This window comes from Podarcis filfolensis (genome assembly GCF_964270895.1).
Source record: "Podarcis filfolensis genome assembly, chromosome: 4".
Taxonomy (NCBI): domain Eukaryota; kingdom Metazoa; phylum Chordata; class Lepidosauria; order Squamata; family Lacertidae; genus Podarcis; species Podarcis filfolensis.
Genome location: NC_139607.1, coordinates 52,951,572 through 52,965,130, shown reverse-complemented (window position 1 = coordinate 52,965,130; position 13,559 = coordinate 52,951,572). Strand labels below are relative to the sequence as shown.

General features: G+C 40.8%; 1 protein-coding gene across 3 annotated transcripts in view; it reads left to right on the top strand.

Moving 5' to 3' along the window:
- Positions 1-1,255: 1,255 nt before the first annotated feature.
- LOC310761399 (trifunctional purine biosynthetic protein adenosine-3-like) overlaps positions 1,256-13,559 on the top strand; it is a 29,233-nt gene continuing 16,929 nt past the window's right edge. Inside the window, exons 1-8 of one of the 3 annotated variants that reach the window (XM_083611180.1) lie at positions 1,256-1,483; positions 6,168-6,312; positions 7,308-7,403; positions 8,556-8,730; positions 9,512-9,623; positions 10,459-10,527; positions 12,094-12,219; positions 13,146-13,233. In XM_083611180.1, the coding sequence (XP_083467306.1) occupies positions 6,168-6,312; positions 7,308-7,403; positions 8,556-8,730; positions 9,512-9,623; positions 10,459-10,527; positions 12,094-12,219; positions 13,146-13,233 (811 nt within the window). In that variant the 5' untranslated portion in view covers positions 1,256-1,483. Of the gene's footprint in view, positions 1,484-3,532; positions 3,646-4,938; positions 4,989-6,167; positions 6,313-7,307; positions 7,404-8,555; positions 8,731-9,511; positions 9,624-10,458; positions 10,528-12,093; positions 12,220-13,145; positions 13,234-13,559 lie in introns of those variants that run through there. The other 2 variants (XM_083611179.1, XM_083611181.1) reach the window with 2 other exon arrangements.

Below are 13,559 nucleotides of genomic sequence, written 5' to 3'. Positions count from 1 at the left end.
TTGTCGTCATAGCCGTCTGAGGCAGGTTGATGTTGCTCGCCGTTTGCACCTACAGTTTTAGATAATTTACACGTTAGCGATCTCTGTAATGTAATCTGGGTTTTCCGCCTAAAACGGCTAATCGGTTTTCGTTGCAAGGACTCAGCTGTGGATTACGTGTCCAGCAATGAGTACCTCTGAGCATGCACAGGGTGCTAGTAAACATAGCCAATCTGCGATTTGTAAATCCATGGACGCTCAGTGGTTTCTTATTTCTGCCCTTGTTTCTTGAAACATCTGCACTGTGGAGAAACAACAGTCTAAATGTATATACTGTTCTTGGCAGTATATTAGCACATCAAAAACAGATGGACTCCCCCCAGGACTCTAACATATGATACCTTTCTGGCCACTCTGTCCCTCACAGAGTTAATCACTTCAGGTTGCTAGTCTCTTTAGCGTTTATGGGTTGCAGATGATACATGAGTGATGTGAATGTGTCAGAAGAAAATATTTTAAAAGATTTTTGTCTTGTAAACCTTGTGAAACATCAAACTCTGCAATATGTCTTTGAAATGATTAATAGAACTTTAGTCGTTCACCAAGATCTAATTCTGGAGACATAAACAACCGCCAAACTGGGAGCGGCAAGTTTGCTCTATTTGGTCAGGAAATTCAGGATGACAAAGAAAATGTTATTGTGAAGGAGCACAAAAAGTTTCAGAAATGCTTCTAGCACCGAAAAGAGCCTGACTCCTGAAATATTTCTAAACAATCATATTTTAGAGTAATAAATCAAGTGTATTTAGTAAGATTTTGTGTTTTAAATTAATATTATATGCTTTATGCTATTATTAGGTTTTAAAGTTGTACTGTGATGTATTATAAATAATTTTGTGAAGCTTATGCTTAGAAAGTCTAAAACCATTTAAATAAAAATTTTAAATGAATAATGACTAGAGCTTACTCTCAAACTGTACCTTGTTGGCTAACAAAATTTGACTGCCTGTTGCATTTTGAATATAGATCTTGCAGTCTTGCAGTCTGTATTGAACCATTACATTCTGATTTAGATCCCTGACAAGTTGGGCTCTTTCCTGATTTCTGATGGTTTCCTTACACAGTATAGCAACATAGCTCCCCTCCCCCTCAAAAAATGGTTTGCTCAGTATTTCTTTCTCATACCAGACACATGTACTTTAAATCAGTCAGTTATTTGAGCCACATTGTACAATGCAATTAATGCAAATATATTGTATGTTCCTCTGTTGTGATTGGTCACAAGGAGATAGAGTTTTAGGCACTGGGTTCTCTCAGCTTTTTGGACCAAGGCATTCTCTCTGCCAGCAACAAAGCAATCTTTTTCCCCCCTTCACCAAATGTTCATGTAACTTAATCTGGTATCAAGTTGAAGAGTTTCCTTTTAGTACTTCTTAGTACAGTATAGAAGAAAGAACGCAAACTGTTGACTTCCATACATTGCAGAATACCTTAGAAACATTCGGTAAGTTATGTTTACATATGTTTTCATAAATGAGGCTTTCTATGCGATCCTAAGATAAAATATCTGCTAATTTTTAGCAGGCAATAGTTCTAGGGGAAACGTATTACATTGTAGTCTTTAAATTTACATCTGGTGTGACAGAATGAGATGACTCAAACATGAAGCAGATAAAAGGAAATACTGAAAATAGTCAACAGTTTTATATGTGAGCAGGATCTCAGCACTATTTTTGTTTTGGATTGATGAAACATTTTAGGCTGAGTTTCACCACAGATTGGTGGTCTACTCAGGGAAACTGTTGTGGAAATGTTATCATGTTGAATGAATGTCTGTGAGAATCACAAAGGGTGAATGCTAGCACAATTGCTATGGGGTTTTCCACTTGGGGGCTTAATGTTGCAAATGGGTCTTTGACAATATTGTTTCATAACTTTCTGGATTTTCTACAGAAAGGGGGAAGTGGAGGCATTTTGATGTAAATTTAATGCCCGCAGGATCATGTGGATGCTGCAAAGCACACAAAACCAGACATGCAGGCAACACACTGATCCCACAATAAACACCAGTCTGGAAGCACCCGAAATTTTTTGAGGACAGAGTATAACTAGGGTGGGGCAATATCAGCTTTATCCTAAATGCACCCAGTTTACAGACACAAAATATGTATCAAAGATTATATAATATATTGACTTGCTTTGTTTTTTGATATTGTAAAATTAAGCATCCTTTTAGGATGGGAACTTGAGTGGTGGATGTTGGCTTGCTCAGAGGCTTAATGAGGGCTATAGGGGAGGGCAAAGTAGCCTCATGGTTGCTTCTCATTTGGTTTTCTGCCTGCAACCTAGAAAAAGAAAAGAAAAGTACAGATAGGCCACTATGAGAACAGGATGCTGGACTAGATGGATTTTGGCCTGATTCAGGAAGACTCTTCTTATGTTCAAACTCAGACATTGGAATCTTTGTAAAAAGAAAAACAAAGATTGGTGGCATTGGACAACAGCAGCCATTGGGTTATTTTGCTCAACAGCTTCTAAGCAGCAGTATTGTAGTTGAGTTCTAAAAAGTAAACAGTACCCTTAGATCCACAGCATTGCTGTTTCCTGGAAATTACAGGATTGGGATATAGATAGAGTATCAGCACTGTGGGACAGCAGCACAGGAAATTTTGATTTCTTTGTAAAGGTGGTAACAATGGATCACCACAATGAAATGGTTTACTAACACCAAGAAGGGGTCTCCTCAGCTCCATATTGTAAGAATATCAGTACATGCTCAGACACATACCCCATATGGATGTTGGTGGGTACATGTCAGAGTTCGACATATTAGGTTTCTGTGGAGAATTTTCAGATTTGCAGAAAAGTTACTCAATGCCTCAAATTGGTACCTATATGATAGAAATAACTCCAAAATAGCCCTCTTTCTAACCAAAACATTCCTCTGGGTGGTGATATGGATTATCTTTAATATATAGTATGTTGTGTATATGTCAGGGACAAGCACATTTTGAGAGCTGGCATTGGGTAGTGGGGACAACCAAATCCCTCTCAGCCGGTGCTGATGGGACAGTCACCACGGCTCAACCTAACCTACTTCACAGGGTTGTTGTGAAGGGAACACACCGAGCTCCTTGGAAAAAGGAGGGAGTAATGGAGTTAATTTGAATGATCCATGCGTTGCCCCAGTTTGCATGATCAAACTGCTCTCTTGCAGCATTTTCATTTATAGGAATTATATCCTGCCCTTATCACAAGTTATCTTGGGGGAATGGGGTGTCATAGCAATCTAAAATTTAAGTCATTGGCCAATCCATCTCACTCACTCACACCCCTTCCCCTCCATAGCTCCCTTTTAAGTCGTGAAAGAGAGAGCAATTTCTCCCCATAATTTAAATTATGTTTGTGGGGGAAATTGAGCTTGGAAAGAGCACAACAATATGTTCTCCAAGGCCAGTTCCTCTTCCCACCCACAGCTGCTTGCTTATCAGCCTGCTAGTCTGTCTGACGGAGAGACTTTCTATTGTTGACATTTCTTGTCAATAAAAGGGATGTACAAACTTGCGGCTCCCTGACAATTTTTGAAGACTGTGTATGTGGGGTGAGGGGCAGGGGGTGCGCGTTTTTCAGAAGGAGATTTTAACAGCCCAGTATTTTTCTGCAAATGTAGGAGGTTCTCTAGTTGCACCCTGTTCACTTACACTTCATTGTCCCTTGCACACACATCCATATGCCACATTCTATTGGACATTTGTATCAACTGGCTATAATACTTTTTTAAAAAATCATTTTCAAATTTGATTGCTTTGGCAAAGAAATATAAGGTACATTTTAAAAGATGTGGAGAAAGGTTTACTCAGAAAGGGACTTTGTTTATCTTGTATTAGAATGATAGGTACAGGACAATGTGCAGCCTTATGTTAATGTGAATAGTGAAATTAATATTAATTATGGCATTCATCATAGTGAATGATGGATTAGTTTTCAATGTAGTTCTTCACAATTAAATTTGTTAACACTTTTTTAAAGAGAGATTTTTTTAAAATTCCTAAATATATTAAGTGAATATTAATACTTACAATCAAGTAGAAATTTCTGTTGTTGTGATAGAGCTACTTGTTACATTTGTTAGAAGATAGAAGCCTTCTACTTGGTCATTCTTTAAGTCTTCTTCAGAACATTATATCTTGAATCCCCAGCTTCTGTATATTATTAAGCAAACTCATTACAGAGGTAATGTTGGCACATTTCACAGTATTTTAATTATGTATCTTCTTGGCAATAGCTGCATAATGTCAACAGCATATTTCTTAAAGGTCAATTAGTGTGTGTCTCTCCCCCCCCCCCCTTGGCATTTATAGTAGCTTGTTCCCATTTCATATAAACAACAAGGGCACTAAATGAAGGTGAGATGTTATTGAAATAAGTAAAAAAAAATCATTTGAAAAAATAATATTGGGATAGTTAAGTATATTGTTCTTTCCAGACAACATCCCTCTTGGTTTCTTCTTCTTATTATTTTTGCTGCTGTTTTGAGAATTACAGTATGAAAAGCAATGCACAGCAAAATTGCACGCTGCAGTGATGCCTGTTTTGCAAGATGCATAACACACAACCACATCCATTTTTGCACTTCAGCTGTGATGCTGTGTGTGCGCCCCTTTGGCTATTTGTGTTAACAGTCCTTGCATCTTGGGTGAATTAGATTGGAATCTTCACTTAGTTTCTGGAGTTCAAAGGCTTTATTCATGCAGGAACTATTTACAGCAGTGGTTTTCAACCAGTGTGTCATGGTACTATGGGGTGCCTTGAATAATGGTCAGGGGTGCCCCGGGCAAAACTGGCCTCCATCCCTTTTTTCTTCCCTCACTCTTCTGATATCCTCTTGTGTCTCTACCTCCCAAAGGTTTGCACAGCTCTTTGTTGCATCAGCCCTGGCTACAAGCTCCCCAGGCAAATGGTGCCTCTGGGGCTGGCCGGGGGTGCTTCCCAGGCCCCTGTAGGACACTGTAAGGAGGCACCTCACTTGGGGGCAGGGGGGCAGCTCAAAGACTATGGTGGCAGCTGGGGGAGGGGGGAGAGGAGAGGAGGCTGAGGGAACACTCGCAAGCAAGGGTGTTCGAAAAAGGGTGAGAGGCTGCCAGCTCTGCAGGCAAGGCACGACCTGACTGGGCTCCTGAGCCCCACAGGGGTGCCACAGAAAGAAAGTAGTTGGTCAAGGGAGCCGTGGACTCAAAAAGGTTAAAAACCTCTGATTTACAGTATGAGAGGAGATGAGAGCAAATAACATCTTGTATCAAAAAGCTGCAAAAGAACAATACACAAAATGGCTCAGCTTTTAGGGGTGAAATTAACTCAGACAAAGCAAAGACCACAAGCAAGTGCTCAGAAGAAGGAAATTATTTGTTTTTTTTCCAACAATTTGTCAGAGCAGCAAAGTGTGCAGAAGCACAAGCTGTTCATATGCTGATCTCTCAGCGGTTGATGAAATTACCAGAGTGGGGACTTCAGAGATCCCGTGTGGTGTAGTGGTTAGAGAGTCAGAATAGAACCTGGAAAACCAAGGTTCAAATGCCACGAAGCTCACTAGGTGATTTTTGGCCAGTTGTGTTCTCAGCATTTTTTGAAAAGAAAAACATGAGGGGAGGATTGTGTGTACCAAAACCTTGGAAAGCCACTACAAGTAAGTACAGAGTAAACAGAACTGAGATAGATGGATCATTGATATGACTTGGTGCAAGGCAGCCTACTATAACTTACATATTTCAAGGAAGGTGAGATAAGTAGGTTCTTGCCTCTTACAGTGAACTCCTATAGATACCTACTCAGCAGTAAATTCCATTGAGTCCAGTGGGGCTTACACTCCAGTAAGCAGGTTTAGGGTTGCAGCCTTAAAGACATTACAAATACTGAATTATGTTTTTACTTATTCTCTACCAAATGGACAATTGGTATAAAATGCCTGTAGCTGCTTCAAATGCTTCCGTTTTAGAGGATATTCACCATTAATATGATGTCATTTTAAAATGTAATGTGTAATGTGTGAGATGGCTACCAAGCATCAAAATTTGCCTCAGTTTAGAAGTCAGTTTCCTCATAAGTACTTGGTTTGCCTTCCAAATAAAAATGCTAATGATTGAGGCATTAGACCTGTAAATGACAATGCACCTCTTATTTTGAGTATCCAGATGGCTGATCGAGTGCTTGTGATTGGCAGCGGGGGCAGAGAACATGCTCTGGCTTGGAAATTGGCACAGTCTCCACATGTGAAACAGGTACTGGTTGCTCCGGGAAATGCCGGTACAGCTAATGATGGCAAAATCTCTAATTCAGGTGAATAGCTTGTAGTATTTGGTGACTTTTCCTGCATTGGATATATTTTAATGTATTTGAATGGTCATACAGCAGAGAAACACCCACGCCACCTTTCCAAAACAGTGTACAATGTATTGCATAAATGTAAATGCTGGGTGAGAAAAATCAATGCTTCAAACATGTCTGACTTTTTATGTTAACTTAGCAGAATGCACATACAAAAATGCAAGCGCTACAGCAGGGGTAGTCAACCTTTTTATACCTACCGCCCACTAATGCATCTTTCTTGATGGTAAAATTTCCTTACCGCCCACCAGTGCTCAATGGAAGGAGGATTCAGCTTGTGCCATAGAACCCCCTATCTCCCACCTAGAATCCTGAAACGCCCACTAGTGGGCGGTAGGGACCAGGTTGAAAACCCCTGTGCTATTAAAAAATACAAGACATTCATTGAATCTGTGATGCACTTTAAGTTCTGCAGATCAGAGATGACTAACTGACCTTGACCACTTATGAAGGAGTTGGAGTGTGTAATCAAACATGTTCAGCCCCTGAAACTGTTACCTAGATAACAAAGTGGTTTTTGGAAACACAATTTAAGTCAATTTCTGCTTCTGCAGATGGCCCACATGCCCATCCTACATTGCTCAGCCTTTTAAAGGGTGCATGCCCACCCTATTCCTTTCTAATGGGAGCCCAGAGGGCAAGGGCACTTGTTGGATCAATGTCTTAGCTTGTGTAGCCATGCCTTGCACCTTCAACCCTTGTCTTGCTTATGTACTGCTTAGAGCATTAAAGTTACTGTGGGAGCCAGGGCACATAGGCTTTTGATGTAAGTTATCTTGGAATCTAAGCTACCAAATTCTTTATTGCAGATCCATATGCACAACTATATCTTTACTTAACATATAGAAATAAATCTTTATCATGTTTTCCTTTTGTGGTTCCTGAAGCCACATAACTGTCATACATTTTGGATCCTGGTGTTTATTATTATTTATTATCTATTTCAGGGGTTTTAATTAGCAACCATACTATCCTAGCCCAGTTCTGCAAAGATCATAACATTGGGTTTGTGATTGCTGGACCAGAATCTCTCCTTGTGACAGGTAAAGTTAGAGTAACTCCTTTCTCAGGAAAAAAACAAGTGCTCTAGATTAAAAAATAAAGGTCCAGCCTTGGATAGCATAGGAACCCAGTACAGTGGTACCTCGAGTTACAAATGCCTCAGGTTACAAATGCTTCAGGTTACAAACTCCGCTAACCTGGAAGAGTTACCTCAAGTTGAGAACTTTGCCCCAGGATGAGAATGGAAATCGTGTGCCAGCGGCACAGTGGCAGCAAGAGGCCCCATTAGCGAAAGCATGCCTCTAGTTAAGAACAGTTTCAGGTTAAGAACGGAATACGGTACCACTGTATTTGGTATCAACAACTGGAGAACAAAATGGGTTTCAAATAGCTGGGGTTTTTTGCAACTGAGAAATTGCCTTTCTTCTTCTTCTTCTTCTTCTTCTTCTTCTTCTTCTTCTTCTTCTTCTTCCTGCCTTTTTGAAACTCTGGACAGTGTGATTCCTACTGATAATCCTGCACGTAGATAGACAGCAGACACCAGCCTCTTGTAGGAGCATATGCATGTAGCATCTTGGAACATTACATAAAATAACTCCCTTGTTAGACCAGAGTTCATATTGATGTACATTCTATTTTAAAAACCATTGCGTTACAGTGGTACCTCGGGTTACAAACACCTCAGGATACAAACACTTTGGCTTACAGACTCCACTAACCTGGAAGTAGTACCTCAGGTTAAGAACTTTACCTCAGGATGAGAACAGAAATTGCATGCTGGCGGCGAGGCGGCAGCGGGAGGCCCCATCAGCTAAAGTGGTACCTCAGGTTAAGAATGGTTTCAGGTTAAGAATGGACCTCCGGAAGAAATTAAGTTCGTAACCAGAGGTACCACTGTATTAGGCATTAAAACATACCTTGGCTACAGGTTTGATAAGTTTATTATAGATGCAGGCAGACTTTTTAAGAGAGAGTTCAAGGTGACATGATAAACCGCATCGTTTTTTGTTTCTGAACTATAAAACCCCAAGCTCTTAAGCCTTCCTCCATACTGGTGAGCTGCCTGCTGATAATTTTAGTTGCTCTTTTAGCTCTGTGATACCATTCTGAGACAGGCAAGGAGTATTAATAAAAAAAAAATATCTGAATTCCATAGCAAGCTTTGTCTGAGCCTTTCAGTATTTTGTTGTTAGGAATTGTTGATGACTTGGTAGCGGCTGGAGTTAGATGTTTTGGACCTACAGCCAGGGCAGCACAACTGGGAACAAATCGAAGTTTCGCTAAGGTCTTTCTTGATCAACATGGAATTCCAACAGCAAGATGGAATGAATTTTTAAATCCGCAAGACGCTTGCACTTTTATTAATAGGTAAGCATTATTTTCTCCATTAGCTTACGCTCTTTAGAGTTGATGGTATAGCTTTTTCGTGAATTAAATTAAAAAGGGACCCCAAATGTATTGAAAATTGTTGATGAATATTGTAGAATGGCCAAAAATTGACAAGTTTACTGTTCTAGATCTCAGTCTCTCCACGTTCACCCTCAACTTTCTCTCCCTCACTACACACTAGACCTGCTTGGTTCACCTGCTCCCTCCACAGCTAGGCTCTGCTTGCAGATCACAACCACAAGGCTCCGCAGTCAGCTACTGGGTCCCAGAAAACAAGGGGAAATTCTTCCTCTTATTTATTCATCAGCCTTGACCACAACAGCATTTTTTTTTATTGGTAAAGCCTTTCACAATGTTTATTCCTTAGATACTTCTAAACAAGGTTTAAAGTGCAGTAATTTATCAGGGTGAATTTTCCCCTCACACCTTTAATCACTCTAAGCAAGGCTGCATCTCATACTTAGATGGGAAACTTCCAGAGAGGCCTAGCACAAGCCTTCCTTGAAGAAAAGCTGGATAAAGTTTAGAAAATAAATAATTAGAATATTTTCACGTAGCTCAGTATTGCCTGCACAGACTGACTGTAACTCTCCATGGTTCTCTCTCAGCCCTGCTTGGAGATGTGTTAAAATTCTCCTTTCTCTAAAATCTTGTGTTCCAGACAGTCCAGGAACTATTTTTTTTTTTCAAAAGAGGAAATTTTTGACCATATAATGAAAAGGAGTGATTTTCTTCTAATATGCTCTATCTTAATTTAAAGTGCTGCTTTTCCTGAATTGGTGGTAAAGCCTAGTGGCTTGGGTCCTAGAAAAGAGATAATTCTTGCGTCCAACAGAGAGGAAGCCTGCAATGCAGCGCAAGAAATTCTGCAGGTGATTTATGCCTCTTTGTTCAGCTGTTGTGTGCTTTAATTTCGTTTATCATGGTTTTTTTATGTAAGGATAAATCTTACACTCAGTAGTTAGATTGTAGTCCAACCCCCTGCAGTGCAGGAATATGCAGCTGTATGTTTGTAAGGTAAGGTAAATGGGGATGCGGGTGGCGCTGTGGTCTAAACCTCTGAGTCTCTTGGGCTTGCCAATTGCAAGGTCGGCGGTTCTAGTCCCTGCGATGGGGTGAGCTTCCATTGCTCTGTCCTAGCTTCTGCCAACCTAGCAGTTCAAAAGCACGCCAGTGCAGGTAGATAAATAGGGGAAGGTAAACAGCATTTCCATGCACTCTGTTACTCAGCACGGTGTTCTGAGGTGCCAGAAGCGGTTTAGTCATGATGGACAGATGACCTGGAAAGCTGTCTGTGGACAAACACCAGCTCCCTTGGCCTGAAAGCGAGATGAGCGCCACACCCCATAGTTGCCTTTGACTGGACTTAACTGTCCAGAGGTCATTTACCTTTTACCTTACCTATGTTTGTATTTTGGGTAGGTTTTTTCTTCTACTGTGACATTGTGCAGTGACGTAATTATATAGTATTTTAAATAGTGTTCTGACGTACAAAAACCAGTTATATGTTTAACCTGCAAATCGTCACACCTCATAAAAATTTAGCAGGGACTCTACTTGAGTAGAATGTGGAGTACATGAAGGTTTACAGGTGAAGAAAAAAAATGACTTTATTGGAAATGATCTAAAAAGAGCTTTCTCATTAAAAATGGAAGATGGGATGAAAGTAGAATCTGACCAGTGGATTTTTTTTCTTTTTTAATGCAGGGCAATGTTTTTGGAGACACCCAAGATACCGTAATAATTGAAGAACTTCTTAAAGGGGAAGAGTTTTCTGTGCGTTTTCATTAAGTATTGCAGTCAGAGTTTTGTTTTTGTATAGTCCACAAACTTTAATTGTTATTAATAGAAATAGCCAAGGCCAGCCTGAGGCAACTGGAGGTGGTAATGAGCCCAGAGAGGAGCAGTTGGGGCATTGGAGGCAGCAGCAGAGGAGATACTGGTGGGTAAACTGAGGAAGCGTTGAGCAACAAGTACGGGACGTGGCGAGCAGAACACTCCTGGGTCCCCTGGGTCTGCTGTCCCCCGCAGCTGCCCTCAGTCTGCTTCCTGAGGCAACTACCTCACTGAGCCTCATGGATGGGCTGTCCCTGACTATAGCAATGTGGTTCACTTAGCATGAAGCACAATGTTAGCACAACATCAGCATTATTTACTACTATTTCCCAGTGTGGTTTAGTGGAAAGTTTGTTGAACAGGGAAGATGTAGATTCAAAACTCAACTCTGCAATGAAGCTTACTGGGTCACCCTGGGCCACTCACATGGTCTGAGCCTAACTGCCTCCCGGTTTTGTGGATAAGAATAGGAGGCCCATAAATCCTTGGGGGAAAGGGCAGGGTAAATTCCAGAGGAACCACATAACTTGCTGAACCACAAGGAGTTTTTGAGCTTTTGGGTGCTAATTTTTTGGGTGCTAATTGGGTGTCTGATGAGAACTATCAGCAAATATAGGGATTTTACTGTGCATTGTTATCATAGTTTTTAGCATGCTGTAAACTTTGATACACAATAATTAGTATTTCCTTCAAGGGATACTAAGGGGACTTGCTTTGCAAACCTTTGCAGGGTAAAATACAGGCAGGATTTTCAAAGTCAGCAGTTTCAGACACAGAAGGGGAAGGCACAGAAACATAATTGGATACTTCTGCTTTTCCTCCTTGTGAAACAATTGGTAGTGACCTGCTGCACAGGCTTTCATCTCCCCAGAAGGATTCCAAAGAAAGGAAAAGAGACTTGGTGACTGCTTGTGGATTTGGGGGAGGAAGGAGCTAACAGATCTGCCTAAGGCATTTTCTTGCCTGAGATGAAGGACAAGATGGTCCCAGTTCCCCTCCCAATTCCACGCACAGGAGTCAGACAGATTGGCAGCTGAATCTTACAACACCAGCAACAGGACAGCATTCTCCATTGCATCTGAGGATAGCAGCCTACCTTAGAGAGTGCGGGGCAAACTATGCATAGCTCACACAGCTTTTTCCTTCAACAGATCACTGCTCCCTGTCTCCCCCAGTTTCTGCTGCCAGAGGCAGCTTCCTTACTCTGCCTAGTGGTAGGGTGGACTGTGGCAGTCAGAAGGTGAAGGAGTAGAGAATAGCATGGGCCAACTTTTCACATGGTAACTTCAACTCTGTGACCTTAACTACAATTTGAGCTGCAGCCATTAGCTGGTGAAAATGTTCACCTCTGTGTGGCGAAAAGCTCTGGCTAATTTCAGCACCGCTGTGAAAGGCAGGACTTCAAGGATTGAATTAATAAGAGAGAAACTTATGCATGTTGATTTATAATGTGTGTGATTTTAGTTTGTTATATTTGTTGCTCAGTTTCATGTATTTTCTTCTCAGTGCTTATGCTTTGTGGATGGAGTCACTTTTGCTCTCATGCCACCAGTCCAGATCCAAAAGCAACTATCTGATGAAGACTGGGGTCCAAGCACTGTTGGAATGGCAGCTTATGGTCCAGTACCTCAGGTGCCAATAAGTTTTATTCACTATCTGCTTAGGACTCCATATGCCTTTTCCCTGGAAATCATACGGTCTGTTTTCTAAGTAATTCCTTGAGTGATGCTTTCAAATCTTTCTGGGTAATCCATGACAACCGTTGACCTTGGAATAATAATGGATATAGGCGTCATATCCTGGGGGCCCTGCTCTTTTGCCCTCCCAAATTTTTTGGAGGGGGGCAGCCCCAAATGAAGAACGCACATGTCATTGCCTCCCCTCCAGTCTTCTGTACAAGTCGGTGCATCTGTTAATGGAAAATCATATAACAAGATTCTAGCATGCTAATGCTGTGCCGACAAAGGTGTGTTGTACTCCACAGTCATACTTCAGAAGCACATAAATTGTTATTGAAATTTAGCAGCTTGATAATCTCTGCTCCATCCCCCCCCCCCCCAAGACTGCAGATGTAAACCTGGCAGTGTGTGGGGAACTTTCAGCAGGTGACAGGGAGGGCTCTGAGCAGACTCTGTAGGAGTCAAGGGCAAGACTTTGATGACCTCCATGGAGTTGTCTGTCCTTCTGTGTGATTAGCAGAATTAAAATAAATTATTCTAAGAAATGGACTTAATACATGTAATTGATGCAAACTAGAGAATGGTGTGAAACTCTAATGTTTATTTTTGTTGCTCGAGTATGCGCTTCCTTAGTCTTAGTGTTGCCCTTGTAGATGATGGCAGGAAGACAGATGGGGACAAAACTTGAATTACCATAGTTGCCTCCGCCTTTCATTGGCTTTGGCTCCATCTACTGTTGGTCTTTGTGTGAACAGTCCCAATGGGAACCAGCCCCTACTGGTGTTCGGTTACTTTTTTATCACTGTTTTGATTTTTTACACTGAGGAAAAAATTGTCATAAAGCGGTTCTCCATGTGTCCTTCTCCTGTTGCTCATTAGATTTCTGAAGTCCTTCTAGAAAAAGTTAAAGGTACACTTCTTCAACACATTATCAACAGCATGAAGCAAGAAGGCATATCTTATGTAGGTAAGAAGTTACACTCAACATCAGGTTCCTTAGGAATTATCATTCTCTCATATGACATTACTCCGTCTGATGTTTATGTTTTGGATTTTCATCATATTGAAAACTCATTCTTGTCTTCATGTAACAACTTACTATTTTTTGAGTCTTGCTTAATGAATGACAACTTCTGGAGGAGTTATTTTATGAATGGAGAACTTGATCTTCTACCAATAATAATAATATGCAGAATTTTTTTTAATGCTTCACTTCATCTCATACCTTAGTCTAGCTGTATGCATTTTAAAGACACGTTAAAATATATACTTTGATTTTGTTATATATAATTC